General features: G+C 38.1%; 1 protein-coding gene across 6 annotated transcripts in view; it reads right to left on the reverse strand.

The window, feature by feature from the left end:
- The window catches only part of NTM (neurotrimin), a 949272-nt gene that overhangs the window by 319620 nt on the left and 608802 nt on the right, over positions 1-20850 (reverse strand). The window contains exon 1 of one of the 6 annotated variants that reach the window (XM_086678652.1): positions 6871-6911. The exons of the other annotated variants lie outside the window; for them this stretch is intronic. Coding sequence (XP_086534778.1) covers positions 6871-6896 — 26 coding nt within the window. The 5' untranslated portion in view covers positions 6897-6911. Of the gene's footprint in view, positions 1-6870; positions 6912-20850 lie in introns of those variants that run through there. 6 annotated transcript variants of the gene reach the window in all.

The raw sequence follows: 20850 nt of genomic DNA on the forward strand, positions 1-20850 counted from the left end.
CGTCATCACCAACTTTTCTCCTCCTCCAAAATTCTCCACAGTCCCATTCTACTTAAGAACTCCTCATGACTACTTTTACCTGTTGTTTCTGGTCTACTTTCTTGTGTGCATACTATGACATATACAACATGTCATAGAATGCTCTTCCTCCACTTTTGTAATCTTAGTAATTAGCCTTCCCAACCATGAAGATTCATTTCAGGGACCACTTCTGCTAGAAGCCCTTAGCAGGATGTTTAAATCTAGAAAATTCTTCTCCTCTGCCCCAAAAGAACTTGTACTTAAAGCTGACATTGCTCTTGCTACATGGCCTTGGAGTCATTGGTTGATTTGTCCCCATTGGACTTAGAGATAAAGGGGAAGGGCTGTGCTTATATGGCTTTCTCAGCACAGCTCTGGGCAAAAATAATGACCTGTATATTTAATGAAGGGCTGAAGTGATCATTTAAAGAATCACCTTTTAACTACTAATTAATCAGAAAAGGATGTCAAATGAGAAAAGGTCCAAAAAGTGACTGTGTCCTATAATGACCTACAGTCTCAGACCTCCAAACCAAACTCTCTTGTTATGGAACTACTGTTCTCAACTATGCAACATAGTAGATAGATTTTTTTTCTTCCCATCTTAGGGAAAATAAAGTAGGTAAGATGGAGAAAGCTTCTTTTCAATCCTGCTTCAGGAGCATCTCCCCAAGATTGTATAATTCATCTCTTCAACAAGAACTCCCTGACAGCTGGAAGGGTAGTGCATCTCCTCTACAGTACACACTGCAGTACTAATGTGAATTGAACTGAGTAAGTAATCTAGTCCATCTACTGTGCAGCACTGGTTTGCCTTGTATCTGAAGTCAATGTTCTTCACTTAGGTTAGAGACTGTGTATATCATCCATATAGAAGGTGATTTATCAGGCAACTGGATTTAGAGCCCACCCACTCTGAAAGCAAACAAAGATTCAAAATGAATTTTTTTTTTTTTAGTAGAGCATGAATGTAGAAAATAATTTACAGAGCTCAGTTCTTGCCTCATAGGAGATGAAAATGTGATCCTTTGCTAGCTCAGACAAAATCCTCTATGCTACATTAGGCTTGATAGCAAATTTTGTACTTGCAAGCCTTTATCAAAACTGTATTATCTGAAATCTTAATAATGCAGGAAGGTGGATTATGTTTCTCCTCTCTGTTCAGGTTTACATCAACAGAATCAGAACTAATTTCTGATTTGAAACTCAGTAGTTTTAGCAGGATATGTAAGAATATTTTGTTAAGGTCCTGTAGAGGACCGAAGGAGCCTGACTTTAGATACACACACATACATGTATATGCAAAAATGAGAATCTTAATAAAACAACATAAAATAATGATTATATCCACAGATGGAAGAAACTACTTTGGCTCAATATTGGTCATCTTAAGAAATATGAAATATACAAGTGAAAATTTAGAAACAAATTCTCCAGCATCCCATGATGGCTGGGACGTTTCCATTTTCCATTCTAGTTTCTGACATAATACAGACACTCACATATGTAGCATGGCCATGAAGAGTATCAGATTTAGATTTAGGTTATAAAGAGAGTCAGATTTAGATCAGTTTAAATTTAGAATTTGCCATTTACCAGCTATGAGACTTGAAAATGTTAAAAAAAAAATTAGCCTTAGTTTTTTTTTTTTTTCTTGCCTATAAAACACATTGAATAACATCTATTCTGCCAAACGTATGGTTACTTGAGAGGATCAAAATCAATGTGAGATTAATTATTCTAATGTTCAGATCTCAATATTCCTACTATATATAATAACAGTATGGTGTATATCATTTTATTGTTCCAAGTATTTGAAGCTTCTCCCAATGAAAAGATTATACATTCTATAGAACTGACATCAGTCTTGGTCATTTGGCTTGCTTTGGCCAATGCAATGAATAGAACTGTCAGGGGCGCCTGGGTGGCGCAGTCGGTTAAGCGTCCGACTTCAGCCAGGTCACGATCTCGCGGTCCGGGAGTTCCAGCCCCGCGTCGGGCTCTGGGCTGATGGCTCAGAGCCTGGAGCTTGTTTCCGATTCTGTGCCTCCCTCTCTCTCTGCCCCTCCCCCGTTCATGCTCTGTCTCTCTCTGTCCCAAAAATAAATAAAAACGTTGAGAAAAAAAAAATTAAAAAAAAAAAGAACTGTCATATGCCACTGTAAAATGGAAACTTTAAGAGCCATAATGTGGTTCTTTCATTCTTTTCTCTCTGGAGCAAGATGCACATCCTAAATAAAACTGATTCCTTCAGACTTTAGTCCAGAAATTAAATAAATAAATAAATTTGAGTGTATATGCATCCATGTTTATGTGCATGTACATTTATAAATACAGAAATAAACAATATTATATAAACATACACATATGTTTATGCATATATGTACACATATACATGCTCTATTCTAAAAAGAAAGAGTTGGGGCGCCTGGGTGGCGCAGTCGGTTAAGCGTCCGACTTCAGCCAGGTCACGATCTTGCAGTCCGTGAGTTCGAGCCCCGCGTCGGGCTCTGGGCTGATGGCTCAGAGCCTGGAGCCTGTTTCCGATTCTGTGTCTCCCTCTCTCTCTGCCCCTCCCCCGTTCATGCTGTCTCTCTCTGTCCCACAAATAAATAAATGTTGAAAAAATTTAAAAATAAATAAATAAATAAATAAATAAATAAATAAAAAGAAAGAGTATTTCATTTTGAATCTTTGTTTGGCTTTAGAGTGGGTGGGCTACTCAGTTACCTGATAAATCACATTCTATATGTGTGATACACATGCTGTAACATGCACACAAGAAAATAGGCCAGAGCATGTGTGCATGCACATTTATAAATAAATAAACAAATAAATAAGTGAATGAATGTGTGTGTATTGTGTATATATATGGGTGTGTGTGTATATATATGTGTATATATAAGGTCCTGCAGAGGACCGCAGGAGCTTGACTTTACACACACACACATACATGTATATGCAAAAATGAGAATCTTAATAAAATAACATAAAATAATGATTATATCCACAAATGGAAGAAAGAAACTACTTTGGCTCAATATAGGCCATATATATTAAGGAATATCAAATATACAAATTAACATTTAAAAACAAATTATATATAAAACACAGTTGCAAGCCACCTTTGTGCTTGTAAGCCACTGATATATTGGTGACATTTGTTATTACCACGTAACTTAGCCAAAGCTAACTAATACACCTTAGAACCTCTCTTAACTAATTTTTCACTTAAATACCCACCAGATTCACTACGCTCTATTTCCTCCAAAAAACATAATGAAAGCCCAGAATCATTGGACTAATACCTAGCACATTAGCATTTTTCTGATTCCACAAGTTACGTGAATAATTAACAAGAATCAGTTTCTTGTATGTCATGTATAACTATTGAGATTTCATATTGTAATTTTATTCTATGAAGAGTAAGTTGAATACTTTGGAAAAACTTTCTAAGAACATATCATTAAATAAATTGTTGTTGATTTTTAAACCAAATGGTGAAATGCATATGAAAGTATTTTATAAATTACAAATTTCTGTTTTGATGTATTAGTTGGTACTGAATTGTCAATTAGTATATTTGTGAGCAGCTAATTTTTATAAAGCACAATGAGGCATATAACACAGAGCTATCTTCAAAGGATATTCAGACCAAAGTATTATAAAATGGAATCAGCAGCAGCATATTTAGCACCATATCTCAGTGATTGAGATAAACTCTATTGTATCTATTAAATCAAAACAAATAAACAAATTAAAAAAATGTACAGAATGTTTCAGGCCACTTGTTGTTAGATTTACAGGATTAGAAAGGTGATATTTTTTCTATTTTATTCTTTGTTTATATATCTTAGTTTGTCATGTATCCATCCCAAAATAATGCATGTTAAATACTACAGGCTTAAAATAAGGAAATATATGTTAATGGTTTGGGTATTATGTTTTAGTCATTGAAAGTCTATGTAAAATAGGGGCTTTTGTTTGAAACCTTCCTGTCAGAGGCCTTGTTGCCTAAGCTCAGCTTCCTAACCTCCTCTCTGGTAATCAATCCATCAGACCCAGAAAACTGTTAAAATGAAGGTAGTGGGCAGGGAGCCACACATATCAACTTCTCTAGATAATCCCCAACTTAAGTGGATAAGGCAACTTTCATTCCTCTGATTTTGGGGGGAAAAAACCTGATCTCAAGCAAAAGAGATGATAAAACCCATAAACCTACTTTACCATCTCTAGAACCATCATTCACATGGAATGCTTTTAACAAAGGAAACCCACAAATGCAATCAATATGTCATCAGGCCACAATGAATGGCTGTGTTTTAACTTATAAATGCCATTTCAAGATGGTGGAAGGAGAGAGCAATACTGTATCCCACACACCAAGCATATAACCAAGTAAGAGGAACACCAGTTCCCCAGGGACCGGGGAATACAGTTTAATGCCCGCAGTTCAAAGGATTAGTTGCCAGATCAGTTCATGGAAAGAAGCATTCAAACATTTGCTCCCTAAGGGTAAACAACATGCTGTAGACATATATGTTTTCAGTGCTGAACCCACTGCCTAATATATAATTACAGCTCAATAGTTACTTTCCAAGTGAATGACAATGACACAGCAATTGACTGATGGATTATTATTATGAAGAAAGCCACACATTAGAGCATTTTTATTTTCCTTCAGCTTCATCATAAAATGCCAAGTATCTGGATTATATGATAGAAACTTAAATTATATAAGTACTATTGCCTGACTGGGTAAAATGTTTACTATTTTAAATATTTTCCTTATATCCAACCCATCATTCAAGGCCTAACCAAATATTATCTCCTCGATAAGTCTTCCAAATCCTTAGCATGTGCTCTGGGGCCCCAGAACCTTTCAATACCATGGAACAAGACAAAGAGCAAATACTTTCAAATTCTGCTTTGCAACCCAGTTGTTTTGCTGCAAAAACAATTCAATGGGTAAAAATCAAATTACGAAATAGGACTGGGGTGGGATGGAATAGAACAGAATAGAATAGGAAATATTAGAATGTTTTACACATGAGAAAGTAAATACTTCTGTTTGAGTATGTATAAATACAAATGTACAAGCACCTGTCTGAACAACATTATAATTAAACTATGGTTATCTCTATAGGTAGATATGAAGAAGTTTGTAAATCGCTGGTATAGATTTTAAAAAATCACTGGTGTAGACCTGATTAATATCTTGTTTTCACCACTTGTTAGTTATGTAACTTTAGACAAATAAGTATGTCTTTTAAAGCATCACTTTCTTAATCTGTAAAAGGGAGATGTGCCACCTGCTTTTCTAGGTGATGTTGCACCTTTTCTGGGCTGTGTTCTTTCCTCTTCCAACAGCCTGCACATTACTTCCTATCCTGGACCCCAATCTCTCTCTCTCTCTCTCTCTCTCTCTCTCTCCCTCCCTCCCTCCCTCCCTCCCTCCCTCCCTCCCTCCTCCTTCCCTCCTACATACACACACACACACAATGTAATATTATTCAGTTTCAAAAAGAAGGAAATCCTATCATTTGTGATAACATAGGTAACCTGGAGGTCATTATTCTAAGTGAAATAAACCAGAGAAAAACAAATATTGCATGGTTTCACTTATATATCAAATGTTAAAAAATTGAAAAAAAAAAAGGGCTACTGATTGGCTCATTTGGTAAAGCATCCAACTCTTGGTTTGGCTGCAGTAATGATCTCACAATTCATGGGTATGAGCCTCACACAAGGCTCCACATTGACAATTCAGAACCTGCTTGAGATTCTCTCTCTCTACACCCCCCCCCGACTCACAGCCTTTCTCTCTCTCTCTCAAAATAAATTAAACAACATGTTAACCCTAACCCTATTAATAAATAAATAAATAAACAAATAAAATCAAACTTCCTAGAAACAGAGAGTAGAAGAGTGCTTGCAAGGACTAGGAGATGGAGAATACAGGGAGAGATTGGTAAATGGCTATAGAGTTTCACATATAAGATGAATATATAGATTACTGTATAACATGGTAACTATAGTTGATAACACTGTTTGCATAATTGAAGTTTATTAAGAGAGTAGCAAACTGTCCTCATCAAAAAAGGAAAAAAAAAAGAAAAAGGTAAATATGAGAGGTGATGGAATTGTTAACTCCATGGGAGGGAGAAATTTTCTCACAATGTACACATATGTCAAACAATCAGGTCATGTGCTTTCAATATTTTACAATTTTATTTGTCAATTATACTTCAATAAATCTGGAAAAAATAACCATACAGAAAAAATAAAACGAATAGACTAAAAAGCCAACATTATAAACAAGTATAGAAACGAAATGAAATAAAACAGGTCCTTTATAGTTATTTCTGTAGTTGACAAAGTGATTTAAAATCTGGGGAAAAGAAAATCAAGCTTTTGTGTAAGGTAGGTATGTTTAAAAATCAGCACAGCACATGTAAAAATAATCATAGCAGATCACTTTCATCTGATTTCTGCCATGCTATTTTATGTTAATAGCCAGAATAGACATGTCCTCAGGGGCATCATCTTTAGTGGCCAAAGGACCTGTCAGGGTTAAAGTTTCAACTCTGAAACAGTTTCCAATACACCAGATGGAGTTCTTTGGAAAATAGTCTAATTTCCTGAAAGATGATTCTATTCAAAGGAAAATCAGATCCAAAGAGATTGAACATAGTTCAGTCCAAATCAAGGCCAGATCTCAAAAGTCCCCAGTTCAGAGGAGAAATAACTACAACTACTAATTCATTTAGTCTCTGTTTATTGAGTGATCACTGGATAACCTGGGAGCTATTTAGAGTGAGCAGGGAGGTGAAGAGAATAAACACTTACCAAGTACCTAAGTGTGTTTTCATCATGATGGGTCCTTTGCATACAGCCCATTGGAATCCTTACCACAAAAAACGGTGGGTATTGTGACATTGATGACTCTTCAACAAAACTTGCTTTCTCTTCTTGGGCACTTCACTAGATGTCATTTCCCAACCTCTCTTGCAATTATGTGTGATGCTGTAACCAAGTTCTACCTGTTGGAATGAAGGTGGAAGTGCCATGCGTAACTTCTCAGACCTGGCCCTTTAAATTTTCCTTTATGTGCTGCTTTGTGTCTTCCCTTCCCCCAGCCAAAAGCTGATAACCATGGCCAACTTGGTAGGCATATGTTGAAGATATAAAAGCCTCCAGGGGCACCTGGGTGGCTCAGATGGTTAAGCTGACATGGTTTCAGCTCAGGTCATGATCTCACGTGTTCTTGAGTTTGAGTCCCATGTCAGGTTCCATGCTGTTAGTGCAGAGCCTAGTTGGGATTCCCTCTCTTCCTCTTTGCCCCTCCCCTTCTCTCTCTCTCTCTCTCTCTCTCTCTCTCTCTCTCAAAATTAATTAATTAATTAATTTAAAAAAGAAAAGAAAAGTCTCCAAAATTCAGCATCCCTGATTGAGCACACAAGGTAAAGCCTTCCACATTTTACAACCAATAGCACCATACAGATCTGTTAAATGGTGAGAGATAAATGCCTATTGTAAAGCCACAAAGATTTGGGGATTTATTTATTATGATAACTAGTGTGACCCTAATTAATACTGAAATTGGTACCAGGAATAGAGTTTTGGCATAAACCAAAAATATATGTTAATGGCTTTTGTAGTTAGTCAATAGATATCAGCGAAACAGATAGTGTGAGCTAGAAGGCTGGAAATCCCAGTTTTAGAATAGCAAACATTTGATAAAACTGTCACTTCTGATAATTTCTAAGGCCAGTTAAGTGCCAACCAAGCCCATAGGTCTAGAAAAAAATGGATAGAAAGAGCCAAAGTGTTTATGTGTCTTAATTACTCCTCTCTGTTTACACAAATGATTACAAAAAAGAGATGAGCTCAGGAAAAAATGTGCCAGTTTTTAATCAGATATTAAAATGAGAGCTAAAGTAAGAAAGATGCAGAGAAAGACTGATTCTAGAAATTTCAGGCCTCTCTGGTTTGGAGAAGTCAACTGAATTGGATCCCAAATATCGGGAAGACAGAAAGTAGTTCTAAACAGCTAAGGCCCATTAAGACTTCTCAGTTGGACAAAAGGACACACACTTTAGTGGCAAATACCAAATCATGGTCATCAACTTCTTTACCCAGTCTTTTCTTTCAGACCACCTTAATGTAGCCACATTAAGTGGGAAGAGAGGAACACAGGCACAAAAGGAAGGCTTCAGAGTTATAGCCATTTATGCCTTTGAGATTTTTCACGTGGCAAATGGATTTGCCTGAACAAAAACATAGAGCAGAAGTTTATGGCATTGTTGAAGGAATTGTGTAGTCAAAGGAACAATGAGAGCCTGTGACTGTAGACAACTGCAAGCTCTCCAACATGCACTCACAGAAAATGAGCTGCACATATGCCATTCAGTCCCAAGGAGGATGTGCTCAACAATGACCACTTTAGATGAGGTCGTGGAAGCTACTGAACAAAGAGCTACCCAGTGGGTAGACTTCCCAGGCAACTGCAGACAAAAAATTTCCTCCTGGAGAACAGAATCAGAATCTAAGTAAGAAATGTCTCCAGCTGCCAGGACAAAGGCATCACCACTACCACAAACCCCTCACTGTTTTGTATCTCTATTTCCTCTCTTTTCCAAATTCCAAAATTTCCAAACATTTTATTTTATAATCCTGTCCTGTGACCCTATTAAACAGGAAGTTGAAATGAGGGATGGCAACCCTTTTAGTTTTGCATGAAAAAGCCATGTCTGGTCATGAAGAAAAGGAGTAAATACACCAAGAGATCTTGGACTTTGACCTGGATGTAATAGTTAAATTGAATTTTGAGTTGTCTATCTTGGGCCTGTGTATGTTCTAAATATTTGAAAGGGGTGTAAATGGGTATCTGGTGAAGATATTACAGGTATGATTGCTAGCGGTATGATAATATCTATTTCCTATTGTTTCTTGGCAGTAGGCTAGATTCCTTTTCTCAGCTAGATTTCCTTTTTCTCGGCAGTAGGCTAGATTCTAGATTCTCTGTAGCCAGGTATATCAAGTAATTGCATTTTAGCCAAAGGAAAGTGAGAAAAAATGACACATACCATTATGACCCTTAAAACCTCCCAAGTGTACTCCTCTGTGCTCTTTCCTCTTCCTCTGGCTAGCAACTAGTGCTTTGGGTCCTCTTGGATGTCATGTGTTAAAGAAACCACAACCTTTCTTAGACTGGGTCCCTGAGCAACTGTGTAGAGCAGGACTTCTCTCCTCACTAACAATCAGAAACACTCAGACTGTTCAGCGAATAAGACATACACTTATATTGAGTTAACTCAATGATGTTTTGGTGTTGTTTTTTTTTTTTTTCACAAATGCAATACTGCACCCTCCATTTTATAGATGTGAAAAATGAGGCTCAGACAACTTATTTTACTTAATTTAGGGATATTGAACATGCAGACATTGGGCTCAAACCTATGTCTCCGGACTCCAGCATCCCCCTTCACTGTACCACACTACCATTTGGCAATCGAAGATACTCTACCAGTCATTAAGAAAAGGATATGCTAGGGTCAAGATAAACCAACCAATCTTTTCCTACGTTCAGATATTAGGTAGATTTGTTTTTGCCCCTCGGTTAGTTCATGGGTTTTCTTGCACACACCATGATTTTTAAAAATTTATTTCTCTTTATAGAGCTAAGGAAGCAGTCAGGACTCAGTGTGAAGAAAAAGAATCTGGGTGTGCCCTGCAAGCAAATGAAAAGATCCCCTCCCTCCAACTGCTAATTCCACAGGGATTCTTTAGGTAAATGAAAACCATAAGCCATTTGATCCTGAAAGTTTTTCTTCAGAAAGGCAAGATCAGTTCTTTTCTTTGTGTTAAATCTCACCTTGATTAAATTGGCTTTTTTTCTTAGGGAGTTTTCCAAAGCACAGAGTTACTAACAAGAAAGGTTTTAATAGGGTCCTAGACTTTAAAACCATGGGCAACACAGCCTGGGTCCTTTATGATGTGTAATGAATAAAAGAATCCAATCACCGCTTTTTAAAATCATCTAAGAACGACAATAATTTTCCCTTTATTCCACCCTCCCTTTCTCTCATTTTATATGTCCCCAGTGTTGCTTGCTTTAAAGGGCACACACACTGAAGAAGCAGACAGTCTGCTTTTCCTAGGCGATCCCCCTGGCTGGAAGGACCCTCTCTTCCGGGCAGATCCTCTTGCATCGCAATTCAAGAAGCAATTGCATCTGTTCCATTTCCCCATCTGCTCCCCCTATCTCAGCCCTCCTTTCCCTCCATCCACGTGATGGATCTTCCTTTCTTTCCCCTAGCTCATTGTATCTATGTTCCTTGGTTCTCTTTAAACTCTTACATCTATGCCTTCTCTAAGTCATTTTAATAAAGAACCCCCACACTGAGAAGAACTGCAAACTCTTCTCCAATCAGGGCAAGTTTCTATGCACAAAACAAACACAAAACCTTCCCTTTGCATAGTGACACTGTGCTGATGTCTGAAAGTATCAGTCTGCCATCTTCAATAGTTTCTCATAGACTTCTTGTCCCTTCAGACAGATGGGCAGTCTCTGACATAGTTATAAGCTGTAATTTTTTGTTATCTTCTTTCTTTTCCAGGCCCCCTTACAGCACATTCAGGGTTATCAGAAATGAAGTGGAATAATTTTCAGGTCCTATCCTAGCATAGAAATATTGGATGTTATAACAGAAGAGAAACACACACACACACACACACACACACACACACACACACAGATGATATGTGTCCCCTCTGGTCTTCTCTTGCCACGGAGACACTGCAGAGGTGCCTGGGAACACAGGGTAAGCAGAGCATTTCCATAAAAATGTTTTATTTTACTCACTTAGGAGCTTCATGCCGATGAATCATCCCTTGGACAAGGGAAGAGTGCCTGCAGAAATACATCAAGACCACTCCAGCCCAAGCCTAACCAGAAACTGAGGGACATAAAGGAAGGGGACATCCAGCTGGCATCACACAGTTCACCAGCAAGCTCCATGGTCTAACACAGCTGCATGGGAGCTTCTTAGGTAGAAAAAAAATGTTGTCTACTTAAAATCTAGGCTACCTGGACACAGTGTCAGGAAACTTTAATTCTCTCTTCTCTAGGCCTCAACAGGTAGCCTTATACAATGCAGAGTAAAAAGATTCACACCATTACTAACAGACTCAAATTGTTCAGGACTCATGTACCTTATACTTAAGGGTGAAGTCATATCTACTGAATGTCTATAATATGCCAAATCTTATCTCCCTTCCTTATGTCAAAACAAATGGGTCCCTGTTGGGGTTAAGGAGGTTGTAAAAGGATCAAGCTATTTAAACTTATAAATACATTCTCTCTCTCTCTCTCTCTCTCTCTCTCTCTGCCCCTACCCCGCTCATGCTCTATCTCTCTCTCTCTCTCAAAAATGAATAAACTTAAAAAGTAAATAAATAAATAAATTCAGGACTCAGCACACTGGTACATCATATGTGTTTATTAAATACTTGGGAAGGAAATAATGTATAAAATAATGGTGTTGTCTTCCATTTGAAAGTGTAATGAAAATTCACTTGATTTCCATAAAAAACACTGTAAAATTTAAGTAGTTATACTTTTTTAAAAATCCTTTTTTTGTCGTGGGGGACGCCTGGATGTCTCAGTCCATGTCTTGATTCCGGCTCAGGTCATGATCTCGTAGTCCTGGGATCCAGCCACACGTTCGGGCTCCATGCTCAGCATGGAGTCTACTTGAAATTCTCTCTCTCTCTCTCTCTCTCTCTCTCTCCCTCCCTCCCTCCCTCCCTCCCCCATGTGTGCATGTTTGCTCTTTCTCCCTCTCTCTCACAAAATAAATAAATTTTTAAAAATTAAAAAAATATATTTTTTAATTCTGCAAGTAATCATAAAACAATTTGCGGTGTTTGGATGGGATCAACAGAGATAACACAATTCAGTTTCCTGGTTTTAATTAAAATTTTCATTATAAAGTAGGCATTTGCCAAATAGACATCAATTATATCTACCAGGACCAATGGAACACCACCACCCAGGCCAAATTTGACTTGACAATAGAATCCAACATCTTTGAGGCTCTATGGAGAAATATGAAATGAATCTTAATCTGGATATACCAGACATCACTTTGTCAAAATTCATCTACTGTTTGCAATTTGGCTACCAATTCAGTAAATATTACCAACTCCTATTTTAAAAGTATAAGAGTAGAAGTAACTAAGGTATCTAATAAGTTTAATACTGCCTTGGATGTTCATTTGACATCCATCTTTTCCACTTCTCTACAGTTCCTGTTTCTCTTCAATTAATTTTAAAGTTATAGTACATGTGGTATCAAATAAGCAAGCAACTAATTGGTATATATTGATACAGGGCAATTTGAATATGACTCAGTTTACTCACCAACAATGAGTTATAAGGCTACCTTTCTGTCACCATCTGCTCATCTATACTAATCAATATGTGCAAAGAAAACTGAGCCCCTTGTAGAGAATAGCTCTACATATTCACAAACGGCTATTGCCATTAATTGCCATTTAGTAATTGATGTCACCAGTTCTATTATCACATCCACAGACTTGTGAACATCTGAGCCATAATGTCTGAGTGTAAAGTACTGTTCAAAAGGGGATGTGATATGTCCTTCAATGTCATAACCTCTTTTGGGCAGAAAGAATGACAGCTTAGTGCTGCCTTCTGGGCACCTTTGAGTTAATAACGAGGTGAGTGTCTCTCAAACAGCTTCAAACAATAACCCCTTATTGGATTACCAGACAATGAATTAATGGCCACAGAGAGGCTGCCTGATCAGATCTTAATTAAGCACAGGCAGTTGAGAGGGTTCTAAAGCTCCCTTTCACTGCATTGCCAGAGCTCACGTGGGCTAAACTTCATTCTGGCCAGAGGTCTGACCAAATTACTAATGCCAACATAGCAAAATACCTTAAAATACTATAAAGGGTTGTGAATACACACTAGTTTCATCAAACCTTAAGAAATTACTATGCCAATTGCTAATAATGCCATCACACATTGCCTTTAGTTTAAATCTATCTTAGCATGTCCTAATAGCTAAAAATCGCCAGCCCTACCTCTTCCCTTCATCAGGGAAATGATTTAGCACCCAGTAAGCAAACCAGGGCAGAGTAGGGGGAATTTAATACTCTGGGTATTAAATTGGGTGACGCTGACTTTCTGTGTTACACTGTACAACTGGGACAAAACAGACAATGATTGCTACCTGCCCATAGACATGTAGAAATATTGGAGGCTATATCTTAAAAGCCTTTTACCTTCATAGATTCAAGAGTCCTACATCTGGTTCCTTAACTATGCTTCCAATTGTGTCACCCAGAACCAGGTTATTTTACCAGCTCTCTTAATCTCAGTGCCCCTTTTTGAAAAGTAAGGGAATTAGACTAGAACCCCACCAAAATTTATGTTTCCTAAACCACATTCTAGGGGACTTGTTTGCCACAGATGTTAATAGGCATTTCTGATGAAAGGGTTCCCCAGACAGGTACACTGAAGTATGCAGGCAAAAAACTAGGTCAAACATACATTAATGCAATGAAAAACAAAAGGATTCCTTACAGCCTTCAATGTGTTAATGTGCAATTCAATTCTCCAAGCTCTGGGCTATATAAGCAGCATTACAAACTTACTAAACAAAGAAAACACGTTTTGGTAGAGTATCCACAAGCCTAGTTTGGAACTAATACCAGGAAAAATAGGGTTCCAAACCTGTTCCCTGACGCCCCAAGGCTCTGCTGTGGGGGCCTCCAGGGCAGATACAGGCAGAGGGGAGAGCTTCAAACTTCATCAGCTCATTAGCCAGAACAGGCCAACTTATTTTTTTTTCTTCTTATTTTGTTTGCTTTAATGTTTTAATATTGAATCTGATCTGTACAGAATAGGTTCAAATGACCAAAGTCATTTGAAAACAACCAGACTAGATGTTCTAAAGCATCTTTACTGTAAACAGTCTTTGAGTCTACTACTGTTTTTAAGGAAAATGTGTTATATGATAAAATACCCGAATCATTACTGTTCTTGAGCTTTCTAGATTCAGTTTATTATGATTTCATTCCAGGCTTCCGGACTATGCTCTTGTTCCTTCCATCAACAATTCATACTTAATTTTTAAGAGCATGAGACACACCTTTATTTTTGAAGCAGTCTTTCATCTCAACTGAAAAAATGGTTTGTGTTCTCATTCTTAACATTCCAGAAGTACATCTAAGCCTGACTTCACAGGGCTGCCTCCTTTCCTTCTGACCATGGACAGCCCTTAAAGAAGGACTCTCTTCCTTGGACATCACTCCAGCTGTTCCCACAAATATTACCTCCTGACTTTGCAAGTATCTTTTTAATATTCTTTTATCTTTAGTTCATGATTTATTTTCTCCATAATTTATTTTGGGCCATTCTTGCATATCAGAAGTCACATTATACAACATCGTTAATGGTTTCCTGAGAATGAACTTCCCCCTCTGCTTTTTTGTTTTCTTTTTTCTGAAAGCAACTCACACTGCATTAAATTATAAAGGTTCCTGCTTCAGATCTTCATTGGACATCAGATTTTTATCGTACATTGTCAAAAGAAACAGTGTCCTCTTTCTGACTTTCTTTTACAATCCCATCCCTTACAGGATATATTCACATAAGGCTTTAACCATGTCATCCAAGCACAATGTTCAAATGGCTTTACATATTCAGGGTTAAGAGTAAATTAATCAATGAACTGGTAAGGCCTTAAAACCAAAACCCTTTTTCCTTTATGTGAGGGAAGCAATTGCTCATGAATATTATGACTTTGGTTGCCTAGGGCTGAAGAAGCAGTGTGCACCTGAGTAACTGATAAAGCCCAGTCTTAGGACAATTAAAATGTACACAACTATTTGGCAGGGGTAGAATCACCCTTGCATGGCATACCCCAGCTCATTGTTTTCACAATAGGAAGAGCAGATGCTCTTTGGAAATTTGGCAGCAAAACACATGGGAAGACAAAGCACAGCACCAAAGGCATATGATGTGAAAACTGTTAAGCTTAGTTGTTTTTTCCTTCCATTAAAAAAAAAAAAAAAAAAACAGCAAGCCCTTCTATCATTTTCCAGCTCTATCAAGTGGTGGTGGTGACTGGGATGGCAGAGAGCAATCATTACGCTTCTGAAGGATGGGCACTGCAGTCTCAGTGTGTGATATGCCAACTATATTTGATTTCCAATATGCATGTATGCATAGAAAGCTTGGCTGGAGCTGACATTTATCTTCAGCATCTAGGACTGGTGGGGCTGGTCACCCCTGTGCTCATGAGTGAAAGTAAATGTCAGGAAAGATTAGTGGCCATGTACTACCCACACACATGGATATTTTTCATTCTCCGTGTATTCCTCATGCTGCTCTTCATTTAAGTAACAGTTGTGAGAAATTAAATGTACCTGTGCTCCAGAGGGAGCAGAATTATGGAAATTAGAGTGGTGTTATCACATGGGATTTTTTTTTTTTTCTGTGATACTTTTCCATGCAAAATACTATTCACCACTCTGGCTTGTTTGCCTCTGCAAATTAGTAAAACAGAGGCATGACAAAGACTATTAATTCGATCCATTCGTTTGTGAATGTGGTTACTCCTGGACCAGGTGGAGGTGAGAGGTGGGGGAGACAGACACAAAAGCATCCTTCTAAACTATCTGTGTGTTAACCAATGTGCCCATCTCCTGTAATTAAAAAAAGAAAACAGGAAGGAACAAAGGAAGAATCAAAGAAGACATGGGCATAAGAGTGATTCCTTAGGAGAGAAAATGGGAAAAGATCATTTCAGATTGTCAAATATAAAAGGCAGCTCACAAGTAAGAGCCGACTGATGGCTGTAGGCTGTCCGGTAGAGCACACTGCCTCCCACTGGGCCAATTGGTAGCCAAGACCAAAAAAAAAAAAAAAAAAAAAAAAAAGTAATAATTAGAACACCTCACCTCCCTCTCCTCACCCATCTCAGGTCCAAGTGCACCTACGGTCCTTCTCTCATTGCTTCAACTTTATCCCATTAAATATATTGAAAGCAGAATTAAAGTGCATTCAAGATTTTCCAAATTAAAAAAAAAAAAAAACACCAATCAAACTGCACCAATCACATGTTTAGAATGCATTCAAAGGCCATTGAGTTCCTTCTGAAAGGGTAACAAGGCCTTGAAGAACACGGGTTCAGCCTCACTAAGGACACTTGGCTGCCGATGCTGGAAACACTTGATTCTCTGATGAGGCCCGTGGGGTCCCACGTTTGGCTCATCACATCCCTGATCCTGCACGGAGCACACCACAGAGCTCTTCAAAATAAACAACAGGAAATTCTGTGCAGAACTTCTTCCTCTTCCTGCTGACCATGAAGACTTAAAATTCCACTCCTCTAGTGACCCTCTTCCCTTCAAGTGTAATAGCAGAAAGCTGAGGACTCTTGAACCCAACCCGTGTACTCCCTCACAAGAAGAAAACTTCTCAGAAAAGACATTCATCTGGAGCCGGGCTGAAACAGCATGAAACAAGAACAGTATTAAATCGGATAGGAGGCAGCACCCACATGCATGCATGTGGGCCAGACTCGCACATGCTCACGTGTGCACCTTCCCCTAATCCTGGTCCCCCCTTGATGACAAATTTATCCACATAGGGGTCTAAGCATTTAAGCTTTCATTATTGATTTGATTTTTTTTATTAACTTTTTGCCATTTACAAACATAGAGGACCAGGCTTTCCATAAGAATGAAAAATACTGATTTTAGTCTCACTCATTACCTGAAGATACAGGGAAATCAGGGAGCAGTAGGATCTGAATCTTTTCTAAGGCATAAAGTTGGTCAGATTACCTGTTTGAAAATAATCCACTGAGTGCAGAATATTCATCTTTCAGTGTAGGGAAACCCCTTTGAGGAGTTTACAAATTCTGCTCAAAGGACACAATGTAGGAATAAATAACTTAAAACATTGGTGATAGGCTTCAACCTTTTCAAAAGTTTAACCTGTCCCAGCTATGTTTTATCTTCCCATCTAAATTTGAGAATTTTGCTGGTTAAACTCTATTAACACTAATACCTAATAATTACATGTTAAGGATGTGCCAGGCTTTCACACATGTTTTTACAATAAGTCTATGAGAAAAGCAATATTTTTCCGATAAGGAGACTAAGGCCTGGGTGGTTCAGCTGGTTAAGTGTCTGACTCTTGATTTCAGCTCAGGTCATGATCTCACAGTTCGTGGGTTCAAGCCTCACCTCGGGCTCTGTGCTGAGAGCACAGAGCCACTTTGGGTGTTATCTCTGCCTCTCTCTCTGCCCCTCCTGCTCATGCTCTCTCTCTCTCAATCGAAATAAATAAAATCTGAAAGAAAAAAAAAAGGACTAAGGCAAAGAGCGTTTTAGTGACTTCTCCAAATGTGTGTTCTTCTAAGTAACAGTGTCAAAATCTGAACCTGGGCGATCTTACCTAAGAGCTCATGCTCACCTCTTTGGATCTATTTTCACAGTCTACATCTTTCATGCACCATTCAGACATTATACTGTGCTCATGGTAGATGTTAAATCAATACTTGTTGAACTAATTAACATGAAAGCAAAGAGACATAAATTCACATGCAAATGGCAAGCATGTCAATGCTGAATATCGCTCAGCTTACCTATAGAACAAATATCCCGGGATGCTATAAAAGCTGCAAAAGAATTCCAGTCTTTAAAGGGGCTAGGCTATATTTGGTGTAAGTAAAAAGTTATTGCTCAGGATTCTATCACAGTTTATTCACTCATCTATTTTTTCATTCATTCAAATATGTCTTAAATGTCTATTTTGTGGGTCACTATTCTAAACAAGGCAAGATGCAGAAGAACTTGGGACATCACTCCAGCCCTAAAGAGGTCACCAGTGTGGAGTGGAGGGGTGGCTATGGATAGCTCACAGGAGAAAAACTAATAAAGCCACAACAGTCTCCTCTTGGATGGGTGAGGAGCTGAACTGAATCTACATACTATATGGAAAGGGCTAAGGGAAAGTCCCACTTTTAGAATTCTAGGCTTTGTGGGGCACCTGGGTGGCTCAGTTGGTTAAGTGTCTGACTCTTGATTTTAGCTCAGGTTATGATCTCAGGGTTCCTGAGTTCGAGCTCTGCATCAGGCTCCGTGCTGACAGCACAGAGCCTGCTTGGGATTCTCTCTCTGTCCCTCTCTTTCTGCCCCTGCCCTGCTCTCTGTCTCTCTGTCTCTCTCTCAAAAATAAATAAATAAATAAATAAATAAATAAATAAATACACTTCAAAAAAAAAAAAAAAAAAAAAAAGGAATTCTAGGCTTTGGAATTACCAAAAGGCTGGAGTTAATATTGCAGAATCCTGTGCTCAACTCCTTCTGTGTTCTACCAAAAAGACAGAATCAACCAAAAGGAATAGAAGGGATATGAGATTTGGCCTTGTTTTTTCACTTCCCCTTCATGGAACCATCCTGCAGACATAATTATAGGTGGGGGCATAGGAAAGATAGCCCTAGCTAGGTGAGTACTCTCTGGGGAACTTGGGGTCCATTTTAATGAATTTAGAGTTCTTCATGAGTCTGTAAGGCCCATGAAGCTAAGTAGACCTTCAGTAAATAGTGCTTTTGTTGTTGTTAGTCTGCTTGCTTATTTATCTGTCTGATTATTTGTCGTTTTGAATTGTCTCAGCTTAGTTGGAGGGTACACAATAATTGAGGCCTCTCTGAATGAGATGGGTTCAAAATGAGAAAGCGGACTCACAATTCACTCCACAGTGCACAAAAATCATTAGATTTCCTTTCATTTAGAATGATATGGTGAGATAGTAAGTGGTGTTATTTTTTTTATCCTTAAAAACATCTTAATTAACTGCCTCTGACACTATGCCTGACAATTTAGAGAGAAACAAAAGATGCACCAGTGTTATAATTCCTAGAGGTTTATAATCTGACAATTGAGGAAAAAAAATATATTAAGAGTCCTTTGGTCCAGGATAGCTTCTGGGAATCTTATGAAACCATGAAAGCTATATCATGTGCTCTGCTAGCACAGGTGGGCAGAAAAATGATGTGGGGATCCAGGCAGAAACACGGTCACAAGTAAGAAAACATAAGAAAAGAAAAACTATCCTAATAGTTATTAAGGCTAGAATAATGCAACAGGATGGTACAGGTCCAGGAACAATAGGTCAATGGAATGGACTAAAGAGCTCACTAAAAGAACTGAGTATGCATAGGAACTCAACATGAAGACAGTAGCCCCACAAAGCAACTGGGATGACTGACGGTTTAGTGGATGATAATGAAACACTGGCTCACACCATGAGGAAAATCAAAGCTCGATCCCCATCTTTTTTTATATTGAGGTTATATTATCTTAAGTTTGACTTCATATTAATTACCTAAAAGGGAAAGGTATACTTATAAAGCTAAAAAATTATTTTCATTTAAAAACTACATATACAGGGGCGCCTGGGTGGCTCAGTCAGTTAAGCATCTGACGGGCTTAGGTCATGATCTCATGGTTTGTGGGTTTGAGTCCTGTGTTGGGCTCTGTGCTGACAGCCCAGAGCCTGCAGCCTGTTTTGGATTCTGTGTCTCCCTCTCTCTCTGCCCCTAACCTGCTCGCTCTCTCTCTCTCTCTCTCTCTCAAAAATAAACATTCAAAAAACTTTTAAATAAATAAGTGAATGAATGGATAAGTAAATTAATTAATTAAAAAAAAAAACATAGCACTCATATTTTGTCAGGTACTGTTACAAGTTCTTTACAAACTTTAATTCATTTACTCCCAGAAAAAGCTATTAAATAAGGTAACCTTATACCATGCCCATTTTACAGACAGAAAAGTTAGGACTATCAGTAAGACCACATAGCTAGGATTTGCAGCCAGGCAGTTTGGTTTGGCATATATGTTCTTAACCATTATACAATGCACCATTGACAAAGGTAACACATTACAAAGGAAAAAAAAAAGATTATTTCTTCATCTAAAACTAATAAGCAATTAATATGTAGAATGTACAAGTAATTATTGCACATTTACAAGAAAAATAGAAGCATCATAATTAAAAAAAAAAACAGGCAAAAAGACACGCAGGAGGCTCTATCCATTAGGCATGTGACTCTTGATCTCAGCTCAGGTCACAATCTCATGGTTCATGAGATTGAGCCCTACACTGCGGCTTTCTGCTGACAGCTGTCAGCACAGAGCCTGCTTGGATTCTCTCTCCCTCTCCCCCTTCCCTTCTCCAGCTCTCTCTCTCTTCCTGTCTCAAAATAAATAAATAAACTTAAATAAATAAGCAAAAGAGGGGCCCCTGGGTGGCTCAGTTGGTTAAGGGTGCGACTTTAGCTCAAGTCATGATCTCATGATTCTTGAGTCCAAGCCCCAAGTTGGGCTCTTTGCTGACAGCTCAGAGCCTGGAGCCTGCTTCAGATTCTGTGTCTCTGTCTCTCTCTGCCCTTCTCCTGCTTGTTCTCTGTCTCTCTCTGTCTCTCAAAAATAAATAAATAAATGTTTAATAAATAGATAAATAAATAGGCAAAAGTTAAGAATGTGCCATACACAGGGGTGGGAAAAGACCCCCAAAGCAAACAAATCCATGAAGAAATACTTACATTCAGCAGTAAACAGAGAAATAAATATGAAAATAATATTAAAGTAACACTTTATTTATACCCATGAACATGGTTTAAAAAAAAAACAAAAACACAGGAACCCAGAAGTATATAAAACTAAATGTTGGTGAAGATAGGTGCAGATAGGAACTCTTACACTCTACTAGAGAGTGT

The sequence above is a fragment of the Puma concolor genome, chromosome D1 (assembly GCF_028749965.1).
Source record: "Puma concolor isolate L17-30 chromosome D1, mPumCon1.1.hap2, whole genome shotgun sequence".
In the NCBI taxonomy this organism is placed as follows: domain Eukaryota; kingdom Metazoa; phylum Chordata; class Mammalia; order Carnivora; family Felidae; genus Puma; species Puma concolor.